Below are 16,676 nucleotides of genomic sequence, written 5' to 3' on the forward strand. Positions count from 1 at the left end.
AGCTCTTGTGAATTATCTCAGGTCTGTAGTGCCCTCGTGCCTCTATAGTCACATGCCTTGTAAATGTATCATGTTACATCACTCATATCTGAAGAGGCTGCAATAGCAGGATGTTTGCCACATTTCCCTCTGCATCCAAGGATGCACTTTGTGAACTCTCAATCAGCCACCTGTGAATACATCTTGATTTTGCATCATAGGACAGATGTACCACAAGCAATGAGAAGAGCATGCATATTTTAGTACCTATAACATATTCATAATGCATTTCACATAGGAGCTTCATGGCACTGTAATTTTTAGAAAGTGCACAGTGGTGTGTTAATTATTTACTGCAGGGCAATCCACATGGGCTGCACCTTAGTTACTGCAGATACAAGGATGATTATAAAAAAATGTGTCTTCCTAAACAGATGATAAAGAAAAACGAATACTCAACAACATGTTATCTAAAACACAATGCACATTTTTATTATATTTAAATACACAGTCATAGTAATAATTGCTCTAGGTAAAAGGTTTCTAAATTATTTTACATTTCATACAGATACGTTGCAGTGTTTACAGTAGCAAAACTCTGTAAATATATTTGTCTTATGTATATACAGTATGTATATCATGGTTGATTAAATAATGAGTTACAAATAAAGGGGTTAAATAAGAGGTGACGGTCAAAGAACAGTGAACAACTTTCCTTTGGCCCTGCGGTCCATGTTTTATCTCCATGACGACTCTCGGGATGTGAGGACTGCAAGACACACAAAAATAAGTGGGGATGATGATCCCTTTGTTTGGAAAACATTTTTCAGCTAAGACACAGCAGGAGAGACCGGGGTCAATCCAGATATTCACACATGAGAAGCACTAGCTGACACAAGACCAGTTATTAGGTTAATTCATGTACCCGTTGTGGACTATGAAGTCATTTAGAGGAAAGAGTGCACACTCATAAACACACGTCACTTTGACCTGTCAGCATAATAGAGACATATAATAAGATGCTAAGTGCTTGGATAAAGTAAATATTGGTTAAGGTGGTTTGGGTGGTCATTTGTGGATAACAGTAATGAAGACAGCCAAAGTACTGAAAACAGCGGCTTCTCTTGTTTGCTTGATGTTTGTTATTAGGGCTTAAGCAAGTAAGCTCAGTCTAAATCTACACCACACTGAGGCACAATACAAGTTATGACAGGTCAAATGTTAGGTGTGATGACTGCAAAAGAACCAGGCGCATCCATCCCAATGAAGAAAAAGAAAGAAATCTTAACAAACCATGGCCTTGGTGCGCTACTTTTGAAATGTATCCTTTCTTTTGGCATGGTGCTTGACAAAAATAGACAAAAGCTATAAGCTCCTAAAATAAATTGTCTTAGAGCAGAGGAGAAAGAGAACTGAAAGCTACATTTCTCCGTCGCCAAACCAAGGCCATGGCTTCACACAGGAAGAGAATGGGACAGTGCAATACATTTTGCAGAGCCCTTCCGTGAAAAGGCTCTTGCTCTTTGGAAGTCAAGTGTCACCAAAGTACAAGGCATTGTATAGATACACCCCTCCATACACATAAATAGTATCCATACATAAAAGGCAAACTGAAATGGCATTGGTCTCATATCTTTCCATGTCACAGTATAAAAACAGCGCTACAATCAGAATGTCTGCTACAGTCATTCCCTGTGCGATCGATGTGTTACATGGAGATACGGTGAAAAGCAGCTGTCGGTAGACGACTGTTGACTTGAGGGTGGGAAGGCCGCTCTGTATTACAGAGGGGGGGGGGGGGGGTTATGAGCAAGTTCCCAGATGTATTAAAGTATAAAGACAGCAGCTCCAGTTAGTCCAGAAGCAAACAGTGAGAGAGGAGGAGGGCGGGGAGTAAAGGCGACATGAAAGGATACGTAGACACACAGAATTAAAGCAGTGGGACGTGAGAAAATGAAAAGAGGAATGTGTTAAATCAGCTGTTAAAAAGTTGGGGACAGAATCAGCAGGAGACTGAGAGTTAGGCGCAGAAGAGAAGTCTTTCGGCATTTAAAGGTAGAGCACAGGGAAGCTGCTGAAAAGTAGCAGGGACCTCCACCACACAGCTGCTTCCACTACCCAACACCTTAAACCCAATCAAGCCGGGGTAGAACGAATGGGGGCAAGGGGCTCTGAGACCAGGGGACGGGCAGGGCGGGAGAGGAGCAGAGCAGGGTGGACTTGGAAGCAGCAGAGTCTCACACATACACACCCTCAGGGTTGAGACTGGACACTAGAGGGTTTTGCAGGTTGCGTGGATGTCCCAGGAACTGTTTGGCAGTGGGGCGAGGCGGTGATTCCATTTGAGTTACATTGTGGCCTGACAGAGAGAGAGAAAAATGTTTCACGTCATCTGACTTCAGCTGACGAGTACGCAATGCTGACTTGGAGCATTTATTTTTGTTTCCATACCTCCATTCTTGTATCCATCCTGCAGAAGATGTACCAGTTCTAACTGCTCCAGCTGCTCCTGAAGCTCTGTGCGTGAGTGGGTGTGCGCTGGCAGGACACCTGTCTGTTGAATAAACTGCTGCAGGTTACACTGCCTCAGCTCCTTATTCAACTCCTCCAGCTCCTCCTGTTTGGCCTGAGATGGAAAAAAACATGGATCAGTGAGGGAAACAAAAGGATGATTGAGAGCACGCATCTATCAGCGATGACTCACTGAATGCTGACACCTTGTTTGCCCGCTCATGGGTGCAGCATTTGAAAATAGGATAAGCTAAACATACATGTTAATCAGTGGATATAATTCTGTTCTGTGTTATTTTAATTATAGCTGTAATAATAATAATAACACACTAACAGTAGAAAGTATTCTTTATTTATAAGGTAGGGCTCCTGCATTTTGCCTTTAGGCCACATAACTTCTACTGTAAATGCCAAGCATCTTTTCACCAGGAGGGGGCAGCAGAGTCTATGAGTCGAGTGTCAAGTTACTGAAACAGCCTATCAACTGTCATCAGACTATTCAGCTACAATGAATCAGAAAAAATCCCCAAATTTCATAAGCAGTTGTGATCTGATTCCTTCAGATTCCAGCAACCTGAGTAATATACTTATATAGAGGGATACATAACAATGCTCATTTGCCTGCAGCATTCTTAATCGCCCTGATGCCAGGAGGCCGAGACATTCATCAGCTCCAATTATTGAAACTTGGGGATCAGAGATAATCCATCGAGACAGTGGCATCACCTTTGCGCCCACAGATTAAACTGTGATGCACACAAACAGGCCAGTCAATCAGTCTTAATCGACTATCCATTTGTGTTTAATCAATGTGTCTGTGCACAGTACAGGAAGCAGCAGGAGGAGTTTGCTATAGTGCCCAACCCCAGCACCTATGTGTGTGTATGTGTGTGTATACATATAATTGATGTTGGACTGAGGCAGCCTGCTGAGGCAGTTCACACCTGCAGGTCTGCCTCCATTAGCCTAATGACAGTAACGCTGTGCTCATCACCACCAACACTTAACCACTCGGCTGGCAGCCTCACACGGCCAGACATGCATACTTTTCCATTATTATGGATTGAGCTTTATTATACTGTATTATGTTACCAGTATTAAGATATAATTTACTGGAAATAAAAGCATTTCTTCCAGGTGATAATTGCCTGGGTGGCAAATGCCTCTGTGGTTACTTTCAGATTATTAAGTCTTGCATTCCTGTTATGACATGGTACATATTATACCGTACGTACAAAAAACAAAAGCCTTATACCTCTTTCCTGCAGCGGGATGCTTTCTATATAATTGGCAAATTGATCGTGACACAGTTTCTCTTTGTTCCATCAATCGGGCACTACATCTGTCGCATTCATTCCCAGAGTCAGACACATCCCCATGAGGATGACTGACAAATGAGCTTATCGTTATGTTTTAATCAGTACTGCAGCCAGTTTGCGAGTTTCTACTTGTAGCCCAGTGGATTGAGAATGGGACACAAGGGTGTTTCAGTCTGGCTGGTCTTTGCTAATGAAGACATGGAAACACTAGACTAGAAATCTTTTCACTCTGCTCCATTTCCTTTTGGCAAAACATTCAAAACACCACCTGACATACTACAATAAAAAGAGGAATTTCATTTTCTTCACTCCCCTAGCTGGAACCAGTCTGAATGAGCTCCATGAAGTGGAACCCAGAGTTTGGGTTTCATGTGGATTATGAGGTGACTTAAGTTTCACTTCAAACTGGGTACGGCTTTTATTGACACAACCGCATCTATGACAACCTCTAAAAGTAAACAAATATTGTCACCACAGATGACGTGAGGCTAAGTAGATCCAATAAAGGGGGCTTTTGTTCTACAAATCAATCCTCTTTAATCTCTGTTTTTACACACAGGGTACAAGAAGATTCAGATACTGGCAATGTAATATAAACACAATTAGTCCACACGTGTTCAGAACATGCATGCAAGATGATACTTGCCAAACCAGTTTGGCGAGACAGCTGTTATTAGTTCTTCAGACAGTAAAACAAGATAGGATATGAGTATACAGCATTCATGTCAGTATAATTTCTTTAATAATTATTTATAGATAAAAATGCCACAACAAATCATGTCTTGTGTCTCTGCACTGGTGTTTGTTTGTATGCTGCCTTTTTGCAGGTAGGAGAGGGATACAGTTTTACAGTATGGCTATAAGAGGGTCTGTGCTTCACACTTTAATTGATAACACACAGGCTGATGTGGATTTATAGCCCTTTCTCCAGAACCGTCACCTCTCTCCTTACCTGCATCAGAGACTCTGCCTTCCCCAGAGCCTTGTCAGTCTCAGATAGCTGCTCGTCCAGTTCTGTCCCGTGATTCTCCCGGCTCTGGAGCTCTGCCTTCACAGCATCGAGGGATTCCTCTGGTCCGTTAGTTTTGCCTTCCGTCTGGCTTTCCCGCTGGATCTCTTGCTCCAGCTGAGCAGAGCGAATAGAGAACTCGTGGAGCCGCCGCCCGCAGTCATCTAGCTTGGCGTGGAGCTCCCCCAGCTTCCTCCTCATTCCTCGCTCCCTCTCCACCTCCGCCTGAAGCTCCTCCTCCCAGTACTGCTCGTGGGCCAGCTCGGCCTGGTTCCTCCGCATCGCTATCTCCAGAGCGTCCAACTCTTCTTGCAAGTGAGCGTCAGAAACTGGTGAAGGACATGGAGATGGGTATGGACGCTCCCAGGTATGTGACTCCCTCTCTAAGGCTTCTAGTTGGGCCTCCATGGCCCTCAGTCTCTCCTGTTGCTGAAGAACCTTCCTAAAGACCTCCTCTTTAGATGGACCTATAGGTGGTGATGGAGATGGGGATGGCACATGATGGGATACCAGGCTGGGGGAAGGGGAAGGAGAGGCTCTTTGCTCTGGAGAGTCCCGAGGAGACCTCTTAAACTGTTTGGCTTTGGTGTTAGGAGACGTGGATGGTCCCAGGTTAAAGGTGAGTGCTTTCTTAGGCTGGTTGCGTTTCGAAGGTTCTGGCTCAGGATGCTTGGGCAGCGGGGGTGGAGTTGGTCTGTCCTGTTTTGAGCTGGGTCCGTCACTGCTGCTTGGGCCGGTACGTCTCAGGAAGAACTGAACCTCACTGCCATGTTGGCCTAACTTAGCCAGAGACTCCAGAGGCTTCTCTGTGGCCAACAGCTGCCTCTCTGTATCCCTAAGACGCTGGATCAGAACATAACGGCCCGTCTGACCTGGGGAACAAGAGAGACAGAGAGTGAGTGCAAAGACAACACAAACTAACTTGCCTAAACGACAACTATATCAAATTGAAGAAGCTGCATGGCACTCACTTTAAAAAAAATCATGTTACATAAATCAGTTGAGACCTTTCCTCTCCTTCAGTGTAATTAAAGTAGCTGGTTTGAGTCCTCCCATTGCCTCTATGCAAGTATCACTAAGTGAACAAATGACATCAGACGCATTATGATGATGCTGATACCTTTAAATCTCTGCCTCTGAGGAATGGAATAAAAGGCTGCTGCGTTAAGACCCACACAACATGTAGAAAATGTTCAAATAAATTCAAGTTTCCACAAGGACCTTGAAATTAGGACAAGCCCTCCCTGATGACTTGGCAGGCAGCTCACTCATGGAAGGAGGAGAGTGCTAAATCTGGATTTATGTTGTTCAACGCTGCTGCAGCGTAAGGCTTGAATAAAGCCGGAGGATACAGGGACTAGAGCTGACCCAAACCCAAACTGACCCCCTGGCAATCCAACACTCAAATTGGTACAGTGGAGAATGAAAAGGTGAGTGTAGAACTAGATACCTGTAACCTTAGCATGAACAAGGACTCTTGTTTGTCTGCATCATATTGTCATTGCAGAGCTGTTATCTAATCACTGAAGATAAACAGATCAAGCAGACAAACAAGGTGCCAGAAAACAACAGCTGGTATCACAAGATGATGACCCAGTGATTCCACAGCAGGAAAGAGTTTGAGGTACTCACCAATGGCCTGGGCCAGAGCGATGACTACATCCTGGCAGGACGTCTCCTCAGACAGGCCGCACACGACCCGCACCACTCCGTCCACCCACACTTTGAGCTCCATTTGGGACGAGGCGGGACGGGGTGAAGGGTAAGATGGTCTTCAAAACAGATCACTTCAGATTGGCTTAACTCCACTCAACACTGCATGGCACTGACTCTGAAAGACAACAACAGAGAGACATGTTAGAGCCGTCTTGATGTGATTGAATCCAATTTTCCAGTTGTAAGAAGAGACTTTTGTGACGTAGAAACAATGGCGAGGTCTCGGGGGTGACAAAAAGGACACCACACATAGACTATGATGTAATCTTACACCAACGTGTCACACAACTTGTTGCAAATGTAAACACGCTGTCACATAAGCAGCACCCACACGTGTTACTCATTTAGCTGAAATGCCAGCTTCTACACCAAGCAGTGCTGACGTCACAAATCGACTTTGCTGAGTGAGAGTATGATTGAATTGTAAATTTTGTTGAGACGAGCAGCCGAGGGGTAGAGCACTGTAGCATTTTGTTAAGGTCCTGGTGGTTAGTTAAGAGCCCCGGCAGTATCTTGTGGACCTGGAAGCATAAATGCCAATCTGTAACCCAATTAAACGCTCTGCTGCCCTCCTTCAAAGCCGTTATGATAGCTTACCGCCAAGGGGAACGGACAGGGAAAGTGGAGCAACTCAAGTGTGTCTATGTTTGGGAGAGGGTGTTTGTGCGGTTAGAAATACATAGAAACATGGCAGGAGAGCTAGAACTTGTGTATGTCTGTGTGTGTGTGTCTGTGTGTGTGTGTGTGTGTGTGTGTGTGTGTGTGTGTGTGTGTGTGTGTGTTTGTGTTTGTGTTTGTGTTTGTGTGTGTGTTTGTTCCTCAGTTTGATCAGCACGACCAGAACTGGGTCTCATCAGACTTCAGAGAGCAGATCAGCAGGTTGCCTAGTACGCGTCTGGGTGGCAGGTTTAACCTAAAAAAATACTGTTCTGTGCAGTGCAACGTCTGTCTCTCCGTCTGTACTTTAACAGCTAAGCTTCAAAACAAGGTAATAAAATACCGCAGTGCTCATAAAAAGTGAAATGCCTCGGGCGGTGGTGGGATTATCTATAGAACTTGGCACAGTAAATGAAACTTTGTAGCCTAGGTGGGTAAAAGACAACTCTTCACCCAGAGTCAGACAGATGGTGTTCTCTTTCTGTCTGTCTCTCCGGTTCTCAATGGGAGGTGTTTAAGACTGAGCCCCACCATTATCTTGCCCCTCATTCAGAGCCTGGCTCTGCTCCACTGGCTGCCTATAGGGAGCTGCTTTGGAGGAATGCACTGACTTCATCTGCCAGCCGGAAGAATTCCTGCTTTTCTTAACAAAGCCCGAACACCCCGCCTCTCCTCTGCCGCTGACCTGGTTGCCCCGCACCACCATTACTCCTTCGCTGTTTAGACAGCAAACACCAACTCTGCTGGGGAGCAACAGCCTATCTGATGTGGCAACAACATCACACAGAACAGCTCAACACGACACCGCATACGGGAGGGAATGACGGCACAGCTCGGAGTTTGAACCCACGGATTGAGATCACAGGAAAATAAGCGGGAGATAGAGAAGGATGATCACATGTGGTAGAAATTCTTTTTTAGCTATGAGAGTGTGGTGATTTCATCTGAAGAAAAAGTTGATATGAAAAGGGAGTGCTTAGTAAATCAAACACCAGACACTTCAACACAGAAAAGATGTCAATATATTACAGAGGGTACAGAGTGTGCCATGTTGCAATACTTAATTAAGGCTAACTGGTTGAGTCACAGAGCCAGTTGACAATCATTGACTTCAGCTGTGAGGCTTTGTTTAAAAGCATGCAGGAAAAGGAAGAAACATTTGAAGTCTTTAAGCCTCATGCAGTGGAATGTTACCTTACAGGCCAACACCACAAGCTGTATGAAATAAGTGGACATAGCCTCCAGGCCTAAAAAGTGAAAGCAATGTGGAAAGTGCCTTAAACCTGCATTCTCTATAATGGCCAGCAAGGGGAGGCTTCACTGGTTGCAAAAGAAAAGAAGTCTTATTGTCTGAAAGTCAACAGGAAAATTATGCTACTTCACATTTGATTTATTACCTCAGTAAATATTTTCCCGATGAATTCATGTAGTTTCCATGAAGTATGGATGCACCTATCTAACCAAGCTAATTACCTGGTGCTAGCATTAGCTGATTGAAGGATTTTCATACCTTAAGGTAATTAGTGAGAAAACTGTTCACAAAGGTCAAACAGAGGTTGACCTCCTGACATTTTTATATATAACATGCCTGCATCTATAGGCAAATTTTGATTTGATATTGTTTTCATGCTTGCAGAAAAACAGACTTGCAGACAGTACCTAACCTAAAGGGCTGTATATCTGTCCAAGATTCCTATGTACCGTAACAATCTCATTTAATGAGAACACAAACATCTCCCAGAATGTCACTCTCCCATGATGCTTTGTTCTCGTCCCTCCTGGCTGGTGAAATGTGATAATCTGCACTAACAGGAAACAAACAGGCCTGTGAGTCTCAGGTTACTGTCTATTCTCTTTGTCACAGGCACAACAACACTGAGAACCAGACATCCGCCTGACCCAGCTCCTTTTCACAGCACAGCTCCGGAGTCCTGTGTCAGTTCTCATTGAAATACAGACGGAGGAAAGGCACCTTTACACTGTTTGTGAAATGCAGTTTTAGAATAGTGATGCGTACCATCAACTTAGACTCTGAACAACAATGACAGGGGCTGAAATAATGCTGGAAATACTGCAGAAGCCAAAGAGTCTGTCAACACATTTGAGATCCAAAAAGGAGGCTCCCTCGACTGTAGAATGTTTGGTTTCAGAGTCAACATGCAAATGCTGTCGACAAACACAGGCTCTAGACTGCTTTGCACTTGTTCAGAGTAACTATTCACACACGCCCATACGAATCTAAGCCGCTAAAGTTATCCAAAACGCATAATTGTATGCATATGACAACACTCACACTTCCAAACCCCACCCTTGAACCTCATGTCAACCCAAAACAGAAAAACACATCCCAACTCCCACCTCTACTTTCACCCTAGCCCCACCCACCCAAACCAACACAGTACTGAGTTTCAGTTGAAACTCTGAGCTCTAGTCTGTCACATGTTTTCTCAGAGGAAGAAATCAAGAAAATGTACAATCACTTTGGAGGTCATCAGCAAACTGAAGCAATCAAAAATCTTGAGGCTCAGACACAAGCACATCCGCACAAAAAAAGCCACTTGAGGAGCTTAAATTGAATAAATAAAATAGAGTAGTCATAGTGCATGATGAAAGGGAGAGAAAGAGAGACAGTGAATAAGACAGACAGTGAGCAAATGAGAAAGGGAGAGAATAAATGGAGGTGGGGGGGGGGAAGTTTGACAGATAGACAGATAAAGAGTGGTAGAGAAAAGAGCAGTGATTGGAGCCATGTGCCATTTCCTCTCTCCCCTCTCATCATCGCTCACCCATCCCGCTAACCCGCTTTGTGTCTTTCATCACCCTGTCTGTGCCTCTGTCTGTCTCTCTTCAATAACAGCCTCCCGTCTCCTCGCTGAATTTGACTCAAGGCAGAAGTGGTTAGCATCACAGCCCTGGGCATGATTCGGCTCGTCTGTGTGCCATCCTGTGTGAGCAACAGTGTTGGGCTGTGAATTAATGGGCTTTTTTGGACAGGCTGGACTCAGAGAAGTGTCCATATGCCAAAACAACAGCGTGGGAGTCATCCACTCTCCACTTATTTCAGGGTTTCCTACTTGAATGCGAAAATCAGAATGTAAGACGCTAATACATAAAAACAAAAAATACACATAAAAACACAAATACCATGCAAAATACCAGACAGACACACCCTTAAGGTGTGTTTTTTAGTCATGAGCAGTAAACATGCAGAAACGAGTAAAGCTCAGAAAAATTTCAAACAAGGTCATTAATGTACTGTAGCTCTTCAACACCTGAACCCTGAGGCTACATGAATATTATGCTTACTGGGTGTGTATTGTGTGCGTGTACAGGAAGTTCTTGTGCATGCTAGTGCAACGGTCAAAGGTCGGGTATACTTGTGTTCATGTATAAGCCTGTATGTGTAAGTGTGTTTGCAAGCACACATACCATTTAGGCCTATCTTTATGAGATGTTGCCCCAGTGATTACTGTGCTATCTCTGCAGCAACACAAGTCCAGGGAACAATGGCAGGAGTAAAGGGCAAAGTGTGCACCACGCACTGCTTCAGATCTGAACCACAGACAGATACACAAACACACAGAAAACAACAAGTGTAGTCAAACCGTTATCCCTATCAGCATCAACAGAGAACATAGGATCCTGGCCCAGGCTGGTTAAAGTGGATATAATAGGTTAGACATTGCTATTGGAGGACAATAAACAGTGCTGGGAGAAGCTGCGTCCTCTGTGCCACTCTGGTCTAGGTTGGCAGAGACACACAAACACTCAAAGAGCCAGTAACACGCTGGCACCAAGCAGCCTGGTCTCATCTGTACTGCAGAGACACTATTGTTGTTCTGGTTCCCCACTCAGCAGACAGAGTTGCCTCTTTTGTGGCCCCTGGCATCGCCGGGTCCTCTACCATGCCACGCCAGCTTTTTACTGCCATTCTGCTGTGTCCACATGCTACCACAGATAAAACTAATAAAAAGAGAGAACAGATACTTTCTTTTGTCCTCTCTCGCCTCTCGTTTTGCATTCTTTACCCCCCCACCCCCTTATTCGTCATCCAGTGATTCAGTCGTCTACCAAGTGAACACACAAGTGTATGTGCTCAAGGACCAATGAGACCAAAAACAAACAGAAAAGTCCAAAGCATGCCTGTAGTTGAGCGCAGTACAATAATTAGAAAATCAGAAAATTATCCTTTTGCTTCAGCAATTAGAAGTGGTTCTCTGTGGATATCTTGTGATGAATCACATGGGTATTTTCAGCTGCTGCTTCATTACACAGCAGCAAGGAAAATGTCTAATGCCTGCTTTTACACTTGCTTCTAAAGATGTATTGCACTTAAGACACACACACACACACACACACACATACACACACACACACACACACACACACAGACACACACAGACACACACAGACACACACACACACACACACACAAAATAGATATTTGGATAACTGGAATCAAACTGGTCCTGGCAGGGGTTTAAACTAACTTTAATTTAGTTAATTTAATTTTAAATAATATAAACAATCTGATTGCAATTATTCTGACATATTTATATCACTATATTATATGCCATTGGAATTGCAATTCACAGTATTGAAAGGAATGATCATTTTTGCAGCATTATTCTAATTTCATAAATAAAAATGCTGGGCCTCCTGCAGTTTGGATATTGCATTAGCCCACACTGTGATTTCTATAAAATTTAATTGTGCAGACCTAATTTTAAAAACACAAAGAATTTATCTGGCTGAAGATGCTATCATTGCTTATGTGACTGCTTACACTTTGCCAGAAGTATCCAGGTGGTGCTGAAAGCAACCAACTGGGTGAAAGAAGCCATCATCATCATTATTAACGATGAGCAAGCGTTTGCAGTCACAGCCTCTGGGCTCTGGAAAGCTTCCTACGTGGCACTGTAATGAAAGAGGTTTTTCAGAATGGTCACTTTGTTACTTTTATATTTTTCATTTTCCTTTCTTGCACCTGCACTGTTTTTTTTATTCATGATTGAAATTCATTTGCATGATTTTCTTTATAAATTTGTCTGACGTTTTTCTAAAAGTTCCTTCAGAGACTGAATGATGCTAATCTCTGTACAAAACATCTGCAACAACAAGCTAGGACCAATGTAATCCTCAGGGCCAATGAAGAAAATATTTGGAGAGACGCTTTACTATACATAACACCACTGACAGGGCCTTATATCTTCACCTGCATATGATTGTATCTCTGAAAGCATGGCTTTATTAGTTACAGATCTGGAAGAAGACCAGAGAAAGTGACGTGAGCCTACAGTAGCTCTCACAACACAATAACTCTTATGCACAAGTCATTCTCAGCAGGACTCCAGTGCCTGCGGTCAAAGAGCAGGGAGTGGTACATTGGGCGCATGAAGAAACCACATACAAGATCTGAGGGCTTCTATTGGGCGACATTAAAACTTAATGACTTTGCAATGTAGACATACCTCTCACGCAGGAGATTATTTGCTTTTATATTGTGTGACAAGGCTGTAAAATGTTGGAAAAATAATAAAGTCACAGCTGGAAGGTTGAGCTTGTCTGGGAGGTTTTGACAGAACATCAAACAGCAGTCTGTTCACTTTGTGGTTTGTGGATGTTGTTCTACTTTAAAAAAGAAAAATAGGCCATGTTTGCTTTTGTTTGCGCTGCCAAGATAACATTTAATTTGCGTGAAAGCATTGGTAAATACATATGTGCACAATCGTGCATTTTGTTGTGACAGTGACTATGTTGCTTCATCTTCCCCGCAGTAGAGGGCCAGGCTGCAGCAGGCTCTCCAGACACACAGCTTGTTAATTAGACTGAACGGTTGCCTGGTTTCCAGCTAACGGAGCTTCACTGAAGCTTCAACACACTTAATGAATAATGCAGTTTTTCACAGCACATTAATTTGCCAAATATTTCTTGGGGAAAAAAAAATCTGAATGCTTATGACCAACCAACTCTTTGAAAATATCCCCCGTCCGCCTGTGTCTCTCCTCTATTGACATGCTAATGACTCAGCGCAAAAGAATCAGAAACAGCACTAATAAGCTTTAGTCGTCATACAGGGATCTGTTGCCGCTGCCTTCAGCCTTCTCCATTATAATGATTGGCTCGTCCAAGTGTGAAATCTCAATGAGAGTGGATCAGTGGTTTATTCATGCAGGGGACACCTTTGCCTCTAAATCAAGGGCAAATATAGGTAGCAAACCTCAATTTTACAAGAGCAAACTTGCTAGTACAGGGTGGCGAGACTAAATCCCAGATCAGCTGGGACAAATGGGGTGATTCAACTTCTTGCTGCTGCATCTCATGTGCAGTCGCTAAACATACAGGCTGTGCAAGTAATTGATGAGGAGGGTTTAAAGGTTGAAGACGATTACTCCAGTTGATTTGAAGCGGGTCTCGACATGGCTGTTCGAGCGTCTGGCCATCACCTGTGGCTGTCACTACCACTACAGTCACAGTGTGTATAACAGCACTTAGTGTGAAATCCCAGTCATCGTGAATCACAAGCAGCACTCACACAGGCAGATGGTAACCTGGCCTGAACCACAGGAGAGAAGGAAATGGAGGAAATGGTCGGAGAGAAAGAATCTTTATGTAATCTTCTTGAAAATGCTAAGAAAGTAGGTTTTGTTTTTGTTATTCTAACTTTGGAAATATAAAGAAACATTTTTGAATTTCATTTAAAAGTGATGAGGCAAACCTGTCAGCCCTTTGTTTAGAACAAAACCTGCCATTGTATTTTGCCATTGTATTTTGCTGTATTTATGGATGACCCTGTCTGATGTACCTGTTCTGTGTGTATAATTATATGTTTGTGGGGTTTTTTTTCCACTGAAAAATCAATAAAAAGAAAGTAAAAAAAAAAAAAAAAAAAAGTGATGAGGCAAACTCCAGTTTGCATGTGGCCACAATAGTTTACACAGCCCTGGCCACAATAAAACACTTCTACATTATTCATCTCACCGACTGGAACACTTACTCATACCTGCTTTGGCTTTTGTCATTCACTAGTTTGCTTCAGTCCCGGAAACTGAGCGTGAGGCGAGTACATTAGAGACCAGGAATTTGTTTGCGCTGACTCATGGATCCACCCACAGCGCCAGCAGCAAATGGTGAGAATGATAATGCAGGATTGCACATAGCCTACGGAAGGCCGGGTAGAGCTGGCCTCCACCGAGGGCTCGGCTCAGGATGAGTGGTTTGGCTGAGCTGTGCGAGTACAGGAGTTTGTATTGTTGTTTGAGCCAGGGAAGAAGGCTCTCAGACTGCTGATGGGCACCCATGTGTAATTATATACTCCCGACCTGACTCAGCAATGCTTGCCAGGGAAGGAGGACATTGCTCTGTTCCCAGCCAAACTCATACACAGCGCGCACAGTAGAGAACACACACGCATATAGGTTGTGCAGTGAATATACATGCAGACAGACATTCACTTATCACATAGCCAAAATAACATGTTATGTAGACAGACGGCAGACAGGCTGACTCAAACTCAAAGATGATGCTACATTTGGGACAAGAGTAACATATAACTGTGAAAGTAACTTAAAAGGATGCAATTTACACTGTAGGCAACTTTAAATTAGTGGCCTCAAAATTACCAACACATGCTATTTATAGTCGAGTCTTTTTACAGGTGCATGTGTGTGTGCTCCACTCTCCCTTCCTGCAAGCGTGTGTCATTGAGGAGTCAGGAATGCCTCCAGTGTCACAGGTTTGAAGCTAAACTCATGAGTAATTTAAAGGTCGCTTCCATGTCTGCTCTATCAATAATTCACTTGATTTTTTTGTCTTCTTTTTATTTCCTATCCTACCACCTTGAAGCACAATCCAAAATAAGGCCTCAAGTTATGCACTATCTCACTTAATTTATAGAGTTGAAGCGCCTTTGACGGATACTGAAGGAAGGCTATTTTGTCAGTGACTGAGACTGGTGTTAGTGTTTCATCATACTTTAATTCCATGCAATTCATGATGCAACATGCACTTGCCGGTCCTTATCTGAGCTGAAGGGAATATTGCCATTAGCATGCCTGAGGAAACAAATATCTATGTGTTGCTGCAGAGAAAATGGCATGCGAGAGAGAGAGAGCAAAGCCGCAAGCCAATATCATCTACACACAGCTAAGTCAGTCACATGTGTGCTACAGTGATATACAAGATTGAAGTTCGGTCTTAGGTGCAGCAGTTATCAATCCAAGACAGAGCAGGTGCACATTCTTGTACGGGGTTTGAACATATGTCTCCAGCAGAAAGAAAACAGGGACCCCTCTTCTGAACGAATGTTTTCCCAGATGAAAGAGAAGAACTCCAACCAGTTTCTTCTCAAGACATCAATCAAGTCACGGACATTACACGGGCAGTTCACAAACTACTACTATAGCTAATGCAATCCATTCACCGCTGCTTTCGATTAGATCCAACTTTGAAACTGAAAGCCAGAGTTCCTGGCTGTGACGTTCTTTGAACAACTGCCAGCAAAGTTTGAAAGAAAACCTCAGGCTGTACAGATTAACGTGTTACTCCATCGCTAAGGTCAGCCTGCCATGCAAAACATCTCGTCTACACCCTCCCGGTATTTATCAAGGGAGTTCCAACATACCTGGCCCTTGGAGAGAGGGATACAGGTAAACACAGCCATGGAGCCAGAGAGGCAGCATGTGTGTGTTAAGACCTTCAGGTAACTTATCGCAGCAGGACCATGTAAAATACTGCAACACGCTGATAAGATGTCTTTTCGTTACCGTATGATTCATTCGACAAAAATGCCGTTGTGCGTGCCGAGATAAGGTTTATAGTGCGGGGTTCGAACAGACAAGCACTGTGGAATGTACAATGTGTCATCAAACTATGAACAATGTTTTTCACTTCAGTTAATAATGAAGCTTTTGTACTGTGAACACACTTCCCAATATTTCAAGTCTCACTCAAGGTTTTAGAGGGATATTCTGAGTAAACAACTTCTTATAAAAGAAACATATTATTAGAACAGAGAGTGGAGAGGAAATGCAAAAATAGAACTTATAAAGTGTCAAACATACGGAAGAAAAGAGATATCATAACATGTATAAGAGGGCGCAAAGGGACTATTACCGAAGGTGGTGAGGCAGAGTGCAGCTTTTCCCCACAGGCATCAATGAGATATTTCAGAGTATTTCATTTTATGAAAGCATTAAGGGGCAGAGGTTAACTAATATCAAATAATTATAGCATCAGTGACCAGAAACTAAATCTTGTGAGGGTGCTTAAGGTGTAGGAAAGAGGATAAACCCCTGCTAAAGATGGTGTTAACGTCAACTATGGCTAGATACTTTTGAACATTTTCAATTTTCAATGTCAGTACCATACCATGATAACAAAACTCTTCAGTATCTTCAATAATCATCATTTTCTAACCAAAGAAAATCCATAATAATCCTTATCAGTTCAAGTGTCTTAGGCTCAGTTTTCAGGCTCTAGAAAAT

General features: G+C 43.3%; 1 protein-coding gene across 3 annotated transcripts in view; it reads right to left on the reverse strand.

Moving 5' to 3' along the window:
* Positions 1 to 445: 445 nt before the first annotated feature.
* The window catches only part of LOC131973862 (ras association domain-containing protein 7-like), a 35,434-nt gene continuing 19,203 nt past the window's right edge, over positions 446 to 16,676 (reverse strand). For all 3 annotated transcript variants that reach the window (XM_059335972.1, XM_059335973.1, XM_059335971.1), the window contains 5 exons: positions 6,451 to 6,649; positions 4,762 to 5,690; positions 2,431 to 2,605; positions 2,231 to 2,338; positions 446 to 748 (listed from right to left, as the gene is read on the reverse strand). In XM_059335972.1, coding sequence (XP_059191955.1) covers positions 717 to 748; positions 2,231 to 2,338; positions 2,431 to 2,605; positions 4,762 to 5,690; positions 6,451 to 6,553 — 1,347 coding nt within the window. In that variant the 5' untranslated portion in view covers positions 6,554 to 6,649 and the 3' untranslated portion in view covers positions 446 to 716. The remainder of the gene's footprint in view (positions 749 to 2,230; positions 2,339 to 2,430; positions 2,606 to 4,761; positions 5,691 to 6,450; positions 6,650 to 16,676) is intronic.

The sequence above is a fragment of the Centropristis striata genome, chromosome 6 (assembly GCF_030273125.1).
Source record: "Centropristis striata isolate RG_2023a ecotype Rhode Island chromosome 6, C.striata_1.0, whole genome shotgun sequence".
Taxonomy (NCBI): Eukaryota; Metazoa; Chordata; class Actinopteri; order Perciformes; family Serranidae; genus Centropristis; species Centropristis striata.